Source organism: Ischnura elegans, chromosome 3, assembly GCF_921293095.1.
Source record: "Ischnura elegans chromosome 3, ioIscEleg1.1, whole genome shotgun sequence".
NCBI classification, from domain to species: Eukaryota; Metazoa; Arthropoda; class Insecta; order Odonata; family Coenagrionidae; genus Ischnura; species Ischnura elegans.
The window spans coordinates 52352427-52370397 of NC_060248.1; the positions used below are offsets into that span (position 1 = coordinate 52352427).

Genomic DNA, 17971 nt, shown 5'->3' on the forward strand with positions numbered 1-17971 from the left:
ACTGTGTATAGAAAAACAAAATCTCTTATACCCCTCGGATTCCAACCCACTCAATTATAATTGCATGCTAAAATGAAATTTTCTGATGCATGAGTTAATTATTATAATTGTTTAGATCCTAGGCATGCTAAACATTCCATGCCATTAGCATTCAAGGCATGCATACCGTATATATAAACAATGCAAAGGGCATATGAAGTTCGAGATGATTATACGTATATTGTGTATCTACGGGTTATTTTAATTTTTCTTTATGATGGTGTACTATATTTGATACTATTGAATTTGAAGGGTTTGGGTTAAGATTGTTGAAAAGACATCCTCTTGTGAGGGCTCCTGGAGGAATCCCTCAAAATAGGTCCACTACCACGAGGTTTCCTACTACAAAATATAAGTCCAGATCTGTCTCTGGGCTTCTCCAATATCCACGCCGCCATAGAAAACATCGACCATCTACTAGAGCTAAAAAGGTTGGCAGATTAAGAAAAAAGTAAATGAAAGATCACATCAGCCAGTCAGACGGTACCATGAACTAAATAATTGGGCTGAATTAAAAAAGCTCGTTCAAATCAGATACAAGGCTGCTACAATAGAATCAGCACACCGTGAGAATGGAAAGCAAGAATTTCTTTTGGAACTTCGGTGGACGTAAAGCCTATCAATCGGTGTACATTCCCGGGAAAAATTCTTTTAATATCTTACTAACTCACAAATACCTCCCATTAATAGGGAGGATTTTCGTTACTACATTAATAAATAGTTACTGGTGGGGGTATTACTATTTAGTTGGATTAAAAACAGTTTATCTTTAAAAAAATAATTCCTTATTTGAAATTAAAGCAAACCAATTAGATTTACCCGATTTAAAGCGACTGGCTATTTATTATTTACGGCTTTTCCGTTGCACTGTTTCGGAATCTCCTGTCCAATGGAAGTGATGAGGTCTGAAATAGCTAAGTAACTTCTATAAATTACATTTCCGCTGATTATTAGAAAGTTATTCGCGAATATAATGCCTATAATTTTTGAATGTATGGAGCATAACTTTTTATCTACCTCTCTAGCATTCAAATAAAATGCAGCACTTTTCAAATTTCGGCGGCCAATGAGAAGGATAGTGAATAAGTTATTCTCTGGAACATACCAATAATAATAACAACACAGTTTTGCAATTTATAATTTTAAATTTATTTTTGATCAACATAACTTTCAATTTAATGAACAATTATACAGTGATAACCTCCAAACTTTGTTTGATATTCACTCTTTTGGAGAACTAAAAACACCACGGATTTTCAGGCTTACAGCAAATACTTCAACAACACCTCTTTTCGCTACTTTCACTTTACAAAACAGCATTTTGGTTGTGTAATTATGCCTCTTTTAGTTAAAGAAGGACAATATTTGGTCCCCTTTCCATTCATTCTTTATCTAGATGTTCTGAAAGAAATATTAGCGGATTTTTCTTAAAGCTGAAACAACCTTGTTGGCCTAAATAATATTGTCCACATAAACTTCACACATGTATATAAATCACTGATGCCGTTTCTTTTCCATGAATGTGTACAATTTAACCTGCGGTTTTCGTGAATAAAAGTGACACAAAAAGAACCTCAGTTTCACAAATTTATGCAAAGCATCTTTCATACAAAAGTACGCTGACAACTAGGTTTGTTACAAACATTTTTGAGGGAGTGGAGAAAAGCATTACTTGTTAACATGTCATAGCTTGAAAGGTTTAAATGCATTATATGATACACAATCTAACAAATCCGGAGAAATATTTAATTTACAAGAACAGAATATTTACATTTTGTAAACAACTTTTACACTAGATGCATTTCATGGGCGGATCGACTCTAAAAATAAATTAATCACATTACTTTCAGTGTAGTGTATGTTCACTATGCATTTGCTTCGTCATTCACGCTCATACTTGCATCATTCATTGATAGGGAACTGGAATCAGAATGGTCTTTGAGAGCAAGTACTTAATATACCTGAAAAGACAGAAATTGTTGAAAATACCGTTAACCAAAAATGCATATTAATGCTCTTTAAGTCCTAAGACATGCATGGCACCTAAAGGACTTGAATCAAGAGAATTATGCCACCTGAAAGACGTGATAAAAAGTGTTGCGTGGAAAATCAGTCGCGTATGCTTAATAATAAGGCTGATATTATTTTTCATCAAATTAACAGTTAGAACGTTCTTCTAATTAATTTTCATGCAATTCTCATGTTTATTCTTTTCGCTTGTAATTTCTTATGCGATAAGCAATCATCCTGGGAACTATTATTGGCGCAAAGCTGAGCACAGCTTTTTCATTGGACCACTTAGGAAATATGAGTTAATGTAGTATCAAAACCGAGTAATGGGGCAATTTCTGAAGAGATAAATTGATAATTTATTATTGAAAACGTATGGGAGAACTTTGGCACGCATGAATTACGTAGTCATGTCGGCAGTGTAAACAAGTTCCATTGCTTTAAAAATGTTGTTACTTGGAACCGATATAGAAATGGTGATATCTCAGAGCATTTATCAAAAGGTAAAATCATATAAATACATTTACTTATTGTTGCTTGGAAAGGCATAAATAATAGTATACCTAGGTGAGACCAAGTATAATTATCGATGATAGTAGTTTTAAAATATACACACTAAAGTATAATACTTATTTCCCTAATTGAAGATAAAAATAATTACCGTCTTAGAAGAGCGTTCGATTTTTTTGAAGAGTCGATGAGGTTTTTTGACTATGATTACAATTTCCGTCCATTTTTTAAGTGAATTAGCAAGTGTCCTTTAGCCGCAGTCTGAATCAGCTCAATAATGGAGAGTTGATTCCAGAGGCTGTTAAAATATCTGTTTGTACACACAATTATGCATCCTCTAATTATTAAGTAACACGTTCATAACTTCAGTTAAAAAAACAGCATTATAATACTTCATTCAACCTTTATAACAGTCTATTTTTTCATTTAAGCACGCAAAACAGTTTCTTTTGCTTGGGATGATATGAGCACAGTAGCAACATCGATTTTAAAGCTTTCTTCTCAACAGTTATGTCCACAGCCTACAGGGATGCACACCTACTTGACTGGAATCTAAGTACAAAATCTGAAAATCATGGGTGTGAATGCTCTCATGAAACTATTGTGAGCCAACTTAAGTTATTTCTATGTGAATCTTTTTCTTTTGTATGTCTTTGTAAAAATGAACCCACTTTACTCGTTTATGCTTGGATGTGTTGATATGATCGGACTAAGTCGACTATTAATCAGTAACAAAAGGGGAATTCTCGGATGACCTCGTTTTTACGTTTCAAAAATATATACGCCAGTCTCTCACCGGACCAAGGACATTATTAGTACAACCGTAGGGTGAATGTGAGTCTCTGTTGACTGGGAGGACGGTATGAGATTCATGGTTAGTCGTAGTTCCTCCTCCCAGATCCTCCGAATGGATGAGGTTCTACCATTTCCAGCAGCTTCCAAACGCCGTGGCACAACAGATAAGCTAGTAAAGTACTAATGGGAAAGGCCAATGTTTCTCGTACAAAAGGATATTGAGGAGAACGTTCGTTCTGCTAAATTTACGAGAGAACAATAGTAATTTTTTGGTCGGCACATGGAGGGCATCTAACATAGCCGTCAGAAAATGTATAGATAGCACCAGGCAATTGATATAAGCTAACCCTTCGGATGAAAGTTTTAATGGGACTTCATTGTCGAAAGTAGAGAATCACGTGAAGGATAGGAAAGAGCGAAAAGTGGGGAAAGAAAAACTCCAATGGCAGTAACAGGGGACCTCGTCACAGGTATAAACAAAACACTGTGTTAGTATGCTGGAACGGGAAGATTCCAGCATACCAACACAGTGTTTTGTTTATACCTGCGATGAGGTCCCCTGTTACTGCCATTGGAGTTTTTCTTTCCCCAGTTGACCTTGAGGCCGTAGAGCTCACCTTTTTATCTATAGGAAAGAGCGACTTTAGGGACCGCTTCACTCTCGCTCGCCTGGTCGTATTCGGTCTTTTTCCTGAAGCAGTACTTATTTTTTTGGTTCACGCTATCATTTTGAAAATTGGAGTGTGCACATAGTTGATTATCTTTATCATGCATTTATCCCCCCTCAATTATGAAAATTCTACCTTTGGAAAAGTAATGAGGTGAGTTCATCTCTTTTGAGGTATAGGCATATGTTGAATGAAGCCTCATCGTGTCCTGAATATTTCAAGGTAGTGGCGCATATTTTAGACTGTGATTAGTCTGAAAAAACAAAATTAATGCGATCAAGCGGGAGTACCGTGTCTCCTTAATTAATTCCACGGCCTCAGCTGCGAAGTATATTTGTCTAATATATGCATGAAGTTGAATATAATTAAAATAATTTCGCAATATTCCATATCAGTTATTTTTCAAGCCAATAAATCAGTTTTTCAGCCTCTGCCAGAGAATTTTTAATCCTTTGTGTTAGCAATCTTGCTGTACTGGAATGCTATTTCTTACTGCGAACCCTGGTGGGTTACTAGAATAAAATTTTGCGATTTTTCGTTCGCTCTTATGTTGTCGCTTTAGTCATGGGGTCGCTTTAGTAGTTGGATTGAAATTTAGATTGAGTTTTGTGCCTCATCTCATGTTTTTAACTTTGGGAAATGGGCTCTTTCCAATTTTATACTTTATTCACCAACAGCAGTATTGAAGAACATGTCATAGATCTGTGCGGAATACATGTTCGTAGAGGATTGGGAGATCACAGAAGATGCTGTTGATTCGCATCAGTATTTTTTATTTTTTTTTCCTTTTCGTAAAGAAAAACCACTTTCATTCCTCATTTATCACTGTCGATCTTAGGACAATACGCGCTATAGCGCTAGCTGAATAATAGCTTGGTAGCGGGAGCAGAGAATATATCAATGCTTTCATCAGAAATGCCAAGGAGTTTGGAAACGACTGGTGAATGTCCCTCTTCCTTCAATGCCCGTTGCTCTCCTTATTTATGTGAGTGAAAACATAATTGGCCTAACTCTATAGAAGTAGAATACTTTGTTACGCTCTTTTTATTCGTATTCTTTCTACGTTTTTGGTTCAGATGGGGCGGTCTCAGTTTGCCGCACGTTTTCCAGCAAAGACTTCGATCACTACGGTCATTAGTTACTCATCGAGGTTTCAAGCACCTACTATTTTTGAATCCACACCCTTCTTTGGTCACCCATAATATATTACATAACATGTTTAAGGCGTCTTTGTTTAATCAGACAGAATTTAATAGGGATTATTTTGGTTTATTCATATCGTCTTTGGCGTAGGAATTGTAACGAGAAACATTCACCAATTATTTAAATTCACATTTGATTTTTGAGTAATTTGAAATAGGAACTAGCGTTTTCTACATTTTGAAAGATTAGAGGTACATATAGGTAATAATATTGTATATAAAAGATATTACATTCAGGGATTTTTATATGAAGTCATAGAGATTGAATTTTTAGTCACAAAATAATTTTTTTAGTTTGGTGGATCCCGTGGATTAGCCATTTAGAGGTATTCTTAAGTTATTAAGAAGTGTTAAGGTAAAAATTTTACTCAAAACTCTTAAGAGATATGCTCTTTAGTAGAACAAAGTAAATATTTTAAATATGTATGGATGTGGACTCAATGGAAAATGTATATGTAAGGTTTTTATGCGCAGCTTAAAAAAATAACTGCTCATGTAATAATTTTATTCCCATCCAAGAACTGTGCTTAACCGAAAATTTTAAACGAATTATGTAAAAATTTCAACCAAATGCGAAAGATATCTTTTAATTTATCTTCACGTAAGGTCGCTGGGCCCTTTCCTCCGGCAATGGAGACGGAGGAAACGCTTTTCATATGCTATATCGTATTGCGCTTCGATAAAAAATTATTTCTCTTTATTTAGCGATAGTATTTCTTAATGATCGTTTCGAGCGATGGTATCAATGGTTAAATAGTTATTCAACGGGAGGGTAACTTCCCCTTAAAGAGAATGGTTAGTTGACACCAAATGATAAGAATTGCCATATATTTGAGTGGAATCCATCGAAGTGAAATATAGTTTCCCTTGAAATATTAGGATACCTAGAGAAATATTGCTTAATTTCATTCTAATGTAGATGAATGTACTGAGTTTGCAAAGAAACGTTGTGAGGAAAACAGCCGATGGAGTCGAGGAAACGAGTGTCGTTACTTCCGACTTTGTTTATCAGAAAGGAGATAATGAGCCCCGTTTTTTGGTTTCTGTATTGAATGGTTGTATTCCATATTTATTCAGTAAAGTTTCCAACGCTTTTAATTTTTATTCTTAAATAGACATATTTATCATTTTTTCACAAACTTATGAAGTATATTGGTTATTTTTATCAAATAGTTCACTGCAGTACATAACGCACTCTTGAACTCCGAAACAAAATTGGGAGAAATTGTGATTGTGGAACTGAATAAGTGGATAGACATATATATTTTCCATAAAATTGTGGGAATCGAATAATTTATAGAGCCTCAGTCCCATGTTTTGGCCAAATTCAGAAAAAAATCACTTAAATTTTTGTCAGTAACCGCAACTGATGATTTTTGCTTCTTCGATTTTTGATAGATGACACGGATTAAAAAAAGTTTTCAGTGAAACTTCAATCTATTGGTGCCTTCGTATTATTCACGCTGAAATAGGTTTCCGTCATTTCTTTTGTTTTCAAGTTGGTTCCTCTTTTAGTTCATGGGAATTCACTTGCATTAATTCTTACTGATTAACAACGTGTAGAAAAATAGTAACTCCAACTAAGCCATGAACGTAGTGAATTTTTATCTACATGCAGAAGTCTAAGAATTGGAATATGATGTATCTCCGAAAGCAAACTGTATCGGCATCCCCAATGTGAACTTTTAAGCCCATAACTGCTGATAACTCACATAATTTGGTGGACTTATTATTATTATTATTTACGATTTTGTTCGAGACACTCATTTCGAAAGAATGAGGAATCGTACAAAACAGCGACATTCAGTACACGTTTTCACTTGGAAACGAGAAAAAGCAACATCTTACCAACATAGTCTTTTTATACAGATACGTAGAAATACGAGACATTTTTATTTTCTATACATGTTCCTTGAAAATTTCATAGGAAAGCAAAAAAAAAAAAAATATTGGCAAATACTCTCTAATTATGATAGGAGAACTGGCGTACGGGATTTAAAAAATCGTTTTTTTTTTTTATAAATGAGGTTTTCATAAATCCACTTATAGTTTACGCCCCTCTCACGGGGTACGCATCATTGATGCTTGTATATTTATATATATATTTATACTCTCAAATTAATAAATTATTTCCGTCCATGAGATTCCGATCATTGTGCCAATTAGAGCACAATTGTTATGAAGTGGCCATTTGAAGCCCTTCATAATATTCTTTCCTAAATTTAAACACAATATATCTACATTAGAGTGGTATTTCGTAAACATTGTTTCTTTGGTTACACAAACGATTAACATAAAGCAATGTACACCTCAGTAGCGCTCGACACCTCAACGGCAATAATTTTGCGGAGGCTAGGGAGAGGAGTTATTTTTTTAACGGATGTACCTATGAATCATTTCCAAAGCTGCAACGCTGCTTGTAGTTGTTCCAGGAGTGCTTAAGTCGTGTTTTTTCCCACTTTTTTCCGTGTTAGGTAGAAATTTGTTGGTATTATCAACAGTTGGACAATATATGAATTAATCGTACGTCCTGTCTCCTCTCTCTATTACTCCCCAAAAGATGCTTTCAAAACATTTTACTTTGAAAGTTTTGATATTAAAATTGCTACTCAACACCGATTGGATTTAATATTCTCGACAAAAGCTGTGATGGGTTTATATCCCAGAGGAGCAGAGTTCTTTTTTCACGCAAAAAAATATGCACCGGGCGTAGAGAAGACAGGGAAACTATCATCCGTGGGCATTCGATATGCTGCAATTTCTATTTGCATGTAGAGTACTGATGCAATGCGACCCCTTTTCCATGCGAAATACCTCCATGAGGAAAAAAATACATTCATGGGCTAGACAGTGAAGCCCCATCGCTATTCCCATTACATTTTTGACACACCTGTTCCCTTAACTCCATAAACCCATACCTGTTTCTCATTGCTCATTCCTTGGTGCTGTCCACAATGACCCCTTGAAAATGGACAATTCATGTTGTTAAGCTCTCTGGTACACCTTCAAGAGCAACATTTATACTTCAAGAGAATCCTTGTGTGTGGACGAGTGATTTTCTGTATTACCCTGGATTATTAGTGTGATTGAATGATTCTCCATTTCATCTCCGTCTTCCTCTGGGAAATAAAGCCAAGTGACACGTATGCACAAACTTACACTCGCACAATCACACAATCACATGCATGCTCTGCCATTTGATAAAGCTCGATCGTACTCGTGTGATTTCGTCTTAAAACTTCTTCTCAACGAGGATGAGACATATGGACCGGCGTTGGTTCTATCTATTGGACACTATTAACGTCTCATCATCCTCCAATGGCCTGTATGCTTTGAATACGGATGCTCTTTGATTTGCTAACTGAGCCAAAGAGAAAAAAATCCTCTCAAAGCACTTCCTATCATCCTCCTCTGATAGTGATTCAAAAGATTCTGTTTCCGAAGAGACGCATGCCTATGACAGGTTCCCCACGTTCGTGCATACATACGGCAATGCTTGGTCTATCATTTGTTGCTGCGTGCTTCGTATTAAAGTTGCGGGAAACGGAGATGTTGCCGAACTGAACTGCACGAAGGAACCTAGGGTTCAACTGGAACATGAAGCTTCGGACACCACCCTCATCTACATCTTCGAACAACTCCCGGGTGGACCCGGAGGGGTCCGTCTTGGCGTCAGCAGGTCGCTGCGAACAGCGCAGCACGCCAGACGGATCTGCTTTGCGCCGCTGGACGCCGCAGAGAGAACAAGCATTTCCACACTCCCTTTCAGGTGCTTCAGCGTTCACAGCTTGTACGAGCCCCGGTGGGATGCGCCGGTGTGGGGCGGGGTGCCGTATCCCGCGTCGCTGTAGGCGCAGGACGGGCCGTCCGCGCAGACCATGGAGGGTCCCTCGCCGCTGCACACGGAGTCCTCGGGGGTCCGGGAGACCTCCGTCTCGTGCTCCACCCCGGGGCCGTCCCTCCCGCCCCCGCCGCCCCCGTGTCCGCCCCCTCCACCTCCACCCCCGCGGTCGCAGCCCCCGCTCCCGCCGCCGGCGCCGCTGCTGCTCCCGCCCTGGTTGCTCTGCTGTCGGGATGTGGAGGAGCAGCGCTGGCGGTGATGCAGAGCCTGTTGGTCAAAGGGTAAGGCATATGCTTAGTGGCGGTTTAATCGCGACTTGCCCTAGCCAGGCGAGCGGTGCTGGGCTTGTTCGATGGGTGTTTTTGCGGCCATCAAGATGCAATGGCTATGAGTTATGAATGTGAATCAAATATCGATGGATGTACGATTTTGGTCTTTCCCGTCGTGTGATAGTGATGAAATCTTCTCCGGTTTTCCACGGGGTGAATTGCTTGTAGGCCGATGTGTCGATGGTTTCCTCTGGTATTAACCTCATGGCAAGAAAATTTTGGTCAAAAGTTGCGGCATGAGTTTCTCCGGTTGCCTGGCAAGGGAAATTAGCTGTTCAACCGTCACTAAACTCACACCATTTTTTGAATCGTAATGCCCTGAGGACGATGGCAGAAGTAGTCATCGAAACGTCGGCCTACAATCAACTCACCCGGTGGAAAACCCGAGAATATTTCACCAACATCGATGGAGGATATCGAACGATATTGATTGATTGCTGGTGGTCGGTGCTGATTTATCGCGCTAATGTCCATGCCATTCGACTACCTATAGCCATCGATGAAGTCGAGTAATCCTCAATCGGTTTATCGTCGGTAGGCCATCGAGGATAATTATACCGTAGAAAATGGACGGATGGTCGACAATCGGTTGACCGTGGATAGTCAGGTGACTTACCAGAATAGGTTGACCGAATGTCGAGATAGGACCATTCAAATCTTTAGAGTATTGTCTATGCAATAATGTCGAAGCCTAACATCGATATTGAGGGCCACCTTTGACTTCTTTTGGTTATATTTTTGAAATTAATTATGCCATCGAACAAGCCCATACCTCATACTGCGCTCAAATGTATCACCTATTTCAATTTTCCTATCTTCATTGACGTTGTGACGAGTGTTTACCAATGATCACGATATTTAAACCAAGAAAAATTCACCCTCCGTTCTCGTCACGAAAAAATAGTTTCTATATTTCCAGGATTTCGCCCAATTGTGTGCAATGTACAAATTTATCTCACATTTCAGTGTTTAAAAATCAGTGAGCAATGCTGGAAGGATTAACCACTAAGAGGATCATCTGCCCTGAGGAAGTTCTTGGTTTCCACATTCTTGACATCGGTGCGGTTTTGGAACGCCTGTTAGTCATCATTATCTACATTTTCTCCTAATTAATGATTGGAAGTAGGTTTTACATATTAGGATGCTTCGTTAACCCATTATAACCCAATGTTGCTTCTACAACATCAAAAACGTATAGTTTTTCAGCTCTATTCAGGAAAGATATAAAATATGTGTTCTTTTGTGATGTAAATTTTAATGGCGAAATATATAGCTGCCTAAATAATTATGATTTAGCTGAAAAATTTCACATTTTTTATATCAGAGGTCTTGAAATTCAATTTATTCCAGAAACGGCTCTCTGTTAGAAAGGGTTAATAGAAATCCAGGGCGATTAAGTCTGGAAAAATTAGGGAGCTCCTCTCTGTCTTTCACTATCATTTAACCTCACCTATTTGTTAATTGTATCCTTGAAAATGGTTTCGACGGTCACCCAAGTCTGACCTAATGGAAAGCGACTGTCATACATTCACGGGCCACTTAATCTTCACACAACTTAGTTTTTATTAAGAAATATTTTTTCTTGCGGAATGTGACCTCCATTTCAACAAAATATTTTTCCCTAACCTTGCTCACGAATATCCGAGTTTTTTCTTTATATTTAGGGCATAATTACAATTTTCCATAATAAAACCTCATTTGTGATATGTTTCATGTCTAGTAATGGATAGCGTTCCATATAGATGAAATTAAGTGACATGATGATAACCCTTTACGGAATATCTCATGCCCTAGCTTGAGTGATAAATAATATTCGAAGAGTTTTCGGCCATAGGGGTTCGAAGTTAGAAGGTCCTGGACTTACTTTTTCGCATAATTTAATCTTTCATTCTTAAATTAGACGTATATTCTTGGTTAAATATTCTCCCTGGCACATGAAACGACCATATATATTTTAATTTGGTCATGAATTTTGAAAATTTCATGCAACATAGTTTGTTACAACAGTAAACATGGCAAAACCACAATTATTGAGCGTTAATTATGTGATCAAGTGAAGTTGATGGGCTTTTATGCACAAAGAGTTTTACTCAGTATTATTGACATGATATTTTTACCTATTTTGTAACTTCTTAAAATATTTAAAAATTATCAAATTTTCATTTTTAGAAATTACTTCATGATTCATGACGCGTATAAATGAAATTAAGGATAGTTTCCACATGAAAACATCATCCTTTATGTCAGAGATAAGCTATAAATTGAATAGCTATTTAATCAGTGACATGCATATCAATGCAATGTAATTGGATAACCATTTACCATCCTTGAAGGTCTGTCCTAGCATTGATAGCTGGCCAAAAACGTTTAATGATAGTAATACTGTATACAAAATACAAATACATTATAGTAGACATATGATAAAAGTATTTTAAATGGCTAATAAAAATTGTTGAATCATGCGACACAAAAAGATGAATGCAACAGCCACAAAAAATTTAAGGAATATAAATCGATAACACGTAAAAAATGTTAAAATGTAATAATTTTGATATTCTATTCAGATATAATTCTAAATTTCATTCTATTTAAAAATTTGATACAATAAGACAAAAATGGAAATCACGACTTAAAGATTTAACGAGGAAGGGGGTACACTGGACATACCTTTTCTCGGCTTCCTTTTTTCTGCTCAGCAGCGTGGAAAAATACGATATTGTTTAAAATTTAACTTTTGTTCCATATTATGGAATCTTTTTTCATAAAAATATTTTTTTACGACTAAATCATAAGCATTGATCCAACGCCAATGCATGGCAATATATGTTACTTCTTCGAAAAAATAAGCATATATACCATATTTGATTGAAATAGGAGTAAGCAGTCAGCTCAAACACAGATATGCCACGTGAAACACTGTGCAAGAACCACAAAGAAATAGAGAGAGTGATTAAAAACAATGCAGAATATTTCATATCGCGTCCAGAATATGGAAGAATAATAGAATGTCTGCAGCGTTCCAATTCACATTTGTTTTTAGCAATCGGTATCATTCAGAAGCATTCTACCCTTGAAAACACAAGGAGTGTTACACACCTTTGTGTTTTTAGGATCCAAGGGAGCAGACCAATTGGAAGAATGAAAGTTAAAGCATGCACCAGAGCTTTTATGCTTTTAGAAATATACATATTAATTACATTAAGTGAAAGTTTGTAATGAAAAAATTGAAGGTTTCTTTCGGACGTGAAGCGCATTGGATTTAAATATGTCCAAAATTAATGTCAAAAATGCGACACTGATTAAATACAACTGAAAGTGATTGAATCAGCAATATTGAATGAGTTTTCATAAGCATGGAAAATTTGTCGCTGATTATCTTAAATTAACACTTAATTTACCAAAATTACACAGGAAAAAGGGCCGGCTCCGATGGCCGAGGTGGTAGTGTTCTATTCTCTAGGTCATTTTGGGTGGGTCAGGGGTTTGTATCCCGCCAATTGCATGGATGTTATTGACGTATTTCTCATAGCTCATCGTCACCAGTCCAACGTCATAAAAGCTATGAATGCTGAAAAAGGATGTGAGACTATCAACAACCAAGAAATTAAGAGAGAAATATTAGGAAAAAAATACTGTTAAATTCTACTGTATTCCTAATGCCAATTACTTCAACATATCCTATGTCATAAAATGAAAGTTGTAGCTGAAATAATTTGAAAAAATGATTTCTAATATTGATCTAAATAATGAATTATCTAAGGATATGCAAAAAACAATATCCAATAAAAAGAAATATTGTTGATAACTGCACTATCTAACATAAGCTTAAGCATTTCCCGAAGCCATGCAATGATTAGTACGTATTACACTGTAGAGCATTCAATAAATATTGATATCTATAAGCTCAGTCCTTACGTCTAAATAAAAACAGAGAAAAGAATGCAGAAGCGATATTTACGGTATATTACATGTTAGTACTGTATTAAAATATTATTTTATGTTCAACAGTACTGTACCTTGAGTGTATATTCTTTTGCTATAATGGTTCGGACAATGGTGTTAATCATTGTACTCAGTGTCTTGATATTGTTTTCCACTGTAGTTTTTATTCACGTCGAGTTTGTTCGAGTTTGATGTGGGAGTGTGTTGCCTGTTGAAGTATTCCTTGCTCATGCGCACATTGAAAAAAAAATTTTTGCGAAAAAATTCATGTTCCATGCGGACATGATCTGCTATTGTTTTTTTTTTTCAAATGGAGCAAGCGATATATTTCATTCACACGCGGCATTATCCGCCATCAAAACCATTCGTGGACTCTTTAGATCATGTCTGAGGTACAAGACTCACCTGGAGGGAGAAGCGCCGGTGAGCAACTTTTCTGCCTCCTCTCCTCTTCGATATGTGAGGATTGTCAGCTCTTATCGTCTTATTCTTCAGGACCTCCAACTGAGTGTACAGACGTTTCAGCTCCGCCTTTGGAGAGAGAGAAAATGTGAGAAATTACACGAATTGATGATTTTTGTTGTACTTCCTGTAGTCCTAATTGCATTGTAATGCTATTTCACTAGCGGTTTACGGAAATAGTGTTGCACGAGGAAAATGGGGGAAATTTACAAATTTTTTACGTTAAAAATTATTAAAATTTTAGCGTTTTCGTTGATTGTAATTATGCAATTTTGGCGTAAATATTTTCCATTAGCACGATTAAATTTGATCTGTTATTCACCCTAGGAAGTGCACAACATTAGGCAAAACTTATCTTAGCTAAAATTTATCAAATTTATTAATCCAATGTTTATGGAGAAATTTAATATTTATGGAAATTCCAGCTGGGTGAATGGAAGTTCATTAGGCATAATGTCAGCAGTTCTCAGGTCATTGGTTTCCGGTTGTTCTCCTCCATTGTAGTCCAGCCCAAATTTTGTAATGAACGACAGGGAAGGATTATACGGTATTATTGCTTCTTCCAAACAGGAACGTAGCCAGGAAATTTTATTAGGGAGGCAAAAGGGTTGCCTTCAATCAATTTTTTTGCCAATTTTACCCATCGGAAAACCATAATTTTCATTTAGTCAGGTATTAAATGTTAGTCAGCCATTATGAATTACATTTGCATAATGTTGAAAGTTATATCCATCGCTCGTCATTGGCAAACATTATGAAATGTAACTTCATCGAAAAATGGGTTGTCATAAACAGGTGCTCCAGGGCTAGTGGTCTCCTCAGCAGATGCATCGTGGGTAGCCGCTCCAAGGGGAAAAATATTCGGGGATTCTGAAGCCCCAAAGGGCATCCCCGAGGCACGTGCCTCCCTCCAAGTAAACCCCGCAGAATATTTTTTTCTGCCTCCAGCCATGTTCATTCTTACCCTGATCTCGTCGGGGCTCATGTCCGAGAGGTTGACCTCGCCGACCTCGACGTCGCTGCTGTTGTTGGCGCCGCCGGCGAAGAAGCCGTCGTTCTTGCCCCCGTAGCCCGATGGGTGGGAGGTGGGCGCGGAGCCGATGTCCGAAGAGCCGTCAGCCGTGGAGCCTCCACGGCCCATGCCGTGGTAGCTCTTCCGACCGCCGCTCGACGAGTCTCGTACCTGCTTGTGGTGGTACCACAGCTGTATGAGGGAGAGAGGAAGCATCTTCACTCAGTACGTGCCGTTTCGTGATGACACCCCCATCGGGATCATTCGTGGTTAAAGCGTAATTTTCGGTGTCAAGAGTTTAGGCAAAACGTTGTCGGAGTGACTCGAGGAATCGATTTCCTCCTTATCCGCTGTGCCTGATCGGTCAGTTTATCGGACCATTAAAAACCATGCATTAAATCACTGTGTAGTTATTGAGAATACGCTCCCCACCTAAAATGTGGCGGCCGCCAACCACGCGACAACGTAGCGCCCTTGCCACGAAATATTATGTTTCATCCGATATGTGTTCGCGATTTCTGCCGTATATTTGTGATTGGGGTTAATTTGTGATTTTTACGCCGAAATCTGTTTAACAGTTTGGTATATAATTGGCTATTTGTCATTATGAAGCTTATGCTAATATTTTAAAAGTTATATTTTTGCTTTGATGTCGTCGTGTTACATTTTTTGCAGGCATCCTTGGGGCTTCGGAAATGTATTGCACTTTTACTGTGTTTAACCAAATCTTAAGCTGTGTTAAACTATTGATTCTGCGACTTTCCTAACAAATTTTTTGGATGCATACACGATTTGATATTGCCTGCTGGGAACGGTATATGTTACATTCACCATTTTATTTTCAACTCAGTTACCTTTACAAGTGGAACTGTCCCATTATCGTCAAGTAAGGTAGACAAAAGATGCAAAAGGAAATTAAAAATATTAATATTGATAATAGTCTTTGGCGGGAGTAAAAATCATTCATATCTTAATTTTTTTAGCCTAAACTGATTGCTATAATTGAATTAACCATACTAAATTTTAGTTAAAATGGTGCCCAACAACAATAAAGCTCAAGCAGCTGGAATAATTGCCGATTCAACAATTTTACTGTATCATCTGCGTCATTTTGTTTACCCCAATTTTGATATCGATGAATATAATATAGGAAAGACTAATTCTAAAATACATGGGATAAATTTGCTAAAATTTTACAGCTAAAAAAACTGTTTATATCGCAAAAATCGCTGTCTAAAGTTGTCCCATTTACTCACGAAATAAATGTGTGTATCAGTGTAATTTGTACATGCTGCTCCAAAATTTTCGTATAACAATGTCTCGAATCTTTCTATCCATGAATTCGCGAAACGGTTAATGAAATAAGCCCAATTTAACTGCCTCTTCATTTTCATTTTCAAGTGTGAGAGTTTTAAATTGGGTGGAACAAAATAAAAAAGAAGGTGCCAGCTGAGCATGACGGGGTCGATCGATGTAATTACTGCGTGGCTTAGCACGCGGGTCGAATCAACTGGAAAATCGACGACGGCGGGGAATCGTGACCGTCGGAGTGAGACCGGACGAATTATTCGAGTGCGTCTCCGTCTTGGTGGGGGAGTGAAACATCGTATTCGAGAATCTAGACAAGGTAGACGCTAGCTATCGGCCGAATTCGGAAGTAGAGCTCCGAGGATACCAAGCCAAGAAACCTGCGGAAACTACGTTGTCAAATCGTTGGCAATGCTGGGTATTTTCTGATTTCTCTTTTTATTTTGAGGTGTTACGCTATCATAACGTCCTAATTTGTATATTTTATGCATTCATATTCATGAATAAAGCCTTTTAGTTGCTATTAATTTGCTGGAATCCATCATTTACTGTGACCTTGATATGTAGCTTTTAGTCATTTCAGGTAACCAATGTACTACACTTTTAATTTTCTACTTGCTAAGAATGTTTATTGTTTATTAGAGTCACGCATTTAGGAACCCTTGGAATAATTGCCGTGAAGTAGTAGCGGGTATTTCATTAATCATTTATCACTCCATAAATCTTTATCGCAATTTGTCGTTGTCTATAGGTATCGAATTACCTCCTCAAAAAATCTTCCTTGATAATTTCTGTTTTATTTTTTTCGCAATTTCTCGAGCATTCCCCCGGTCAAACGAATGTTATCGTTACAAAACTGTCCTCGATGCGTCGGCCATATTGGAAATTTACGTCAGCGCCTTCAGCGCCAGATGATTTGTGTCTCGGGTATTCGTGCTAAAACGTCTCCGCCTTATCGTCGTCTCTGCAACGATCGCACGCTATGGCAGAACGGACGGAAACATTAGCAAAGCATTTCCCGCGTAGTGAACTAGACAGGAAAATGCATATTTTTCCTATTTATTGTTTCTCGAATCAATGGAAAGCAAGATTCGAGACTTTTTTATAGGAAAAGTTTGGAGCATAATCTACAAAATACACCAATACATTTATTTCGTAAGTGATTGGGACAACGTTAGTCGGCGATTTTAACTTTATACACTGTTTTTATGCTGTACAAATTTTAAGCAAACTTTTCTCATGCATTAGAAAAAAAAAGCTCTATCGTACATGAGGCAGATCGTTAACCAAAATCAATATTGGGGTATATTGTATGTTACAGGCCATGCAGTATATTTATTAACGAATAAAAGATTATTCCGGCGGCATGAGACTTGTTAAGCACCATTTTAACTATAATTTGCATGAATAAAAATGCACATTTTTCCTATTTATTTTTTATTTTCACAGTGCTAAAATTAGCCAACACTTACTTAATCTAATTTTTTCGACAAGACTTGACGATAATACTTGATTTTCGATGAGACTCATAGTCTTGTTATCGAAATGTGTCAATCATTGTTTCAGTAGATCAGATCTGAGCTCAAGTGAATGCGTAAATGTTGCTGTAAATTTAGTTATGTTCACCGAGTACATGAATGTTGATCACTTATGCTTACTAGTATTAAATCATTATAATAGATTAATAATAGTTAATTTCTCTATGGTAAGAGAAAAAATCCATGGGTTATTCGGAAAGTCCGTCGGGGTAATAGAAGGTGTAAAAGAATTTGGATATTGAAGTTGTGGTTTCAATTTCAAATTTACCAAGGAACGCATAAAGAAGTATATTCATTTCGCCTCGTAAAATACGA

General features: G+C 37.3%; 1 protein-coding gene across 1 annotated transcript in view; it reads right to left on the bottom strand.

The window, feature by feature from the left end:
* Nucleotides 1–1164: 1164 nt before the first annotated feature.
* Nucleotides 1165–17971, bottom strand: part of LOC124155179 — a 188168-nt gene continuing 171361 nt past the window's right edge. Inside the window, exons 11-14 of the mRNA XM_046528896.1 lie at nucleotides 14763–15002; nucleotides 13742–13867; nucleotides 12062–12082; nucleotides 1165–9332 (exon numbers count right to left, since the gene is read on the bottom strand). Coding sequence (XP_046384852.1) covers nucleotides 9006–9332; nucleotides 12062–12082; nucleotides 13742–13867; nucleotides 14763–15002 — 714 coding nt within the window. The 3' untranslated portion in view covers nucleotides 1165–9005. The remainder of the gene's footprint in view (nucleotides 9333–12061; nucleotides 12083–13741; nucleotides 13868–14762; nucleotides 15003–17971) is intronic.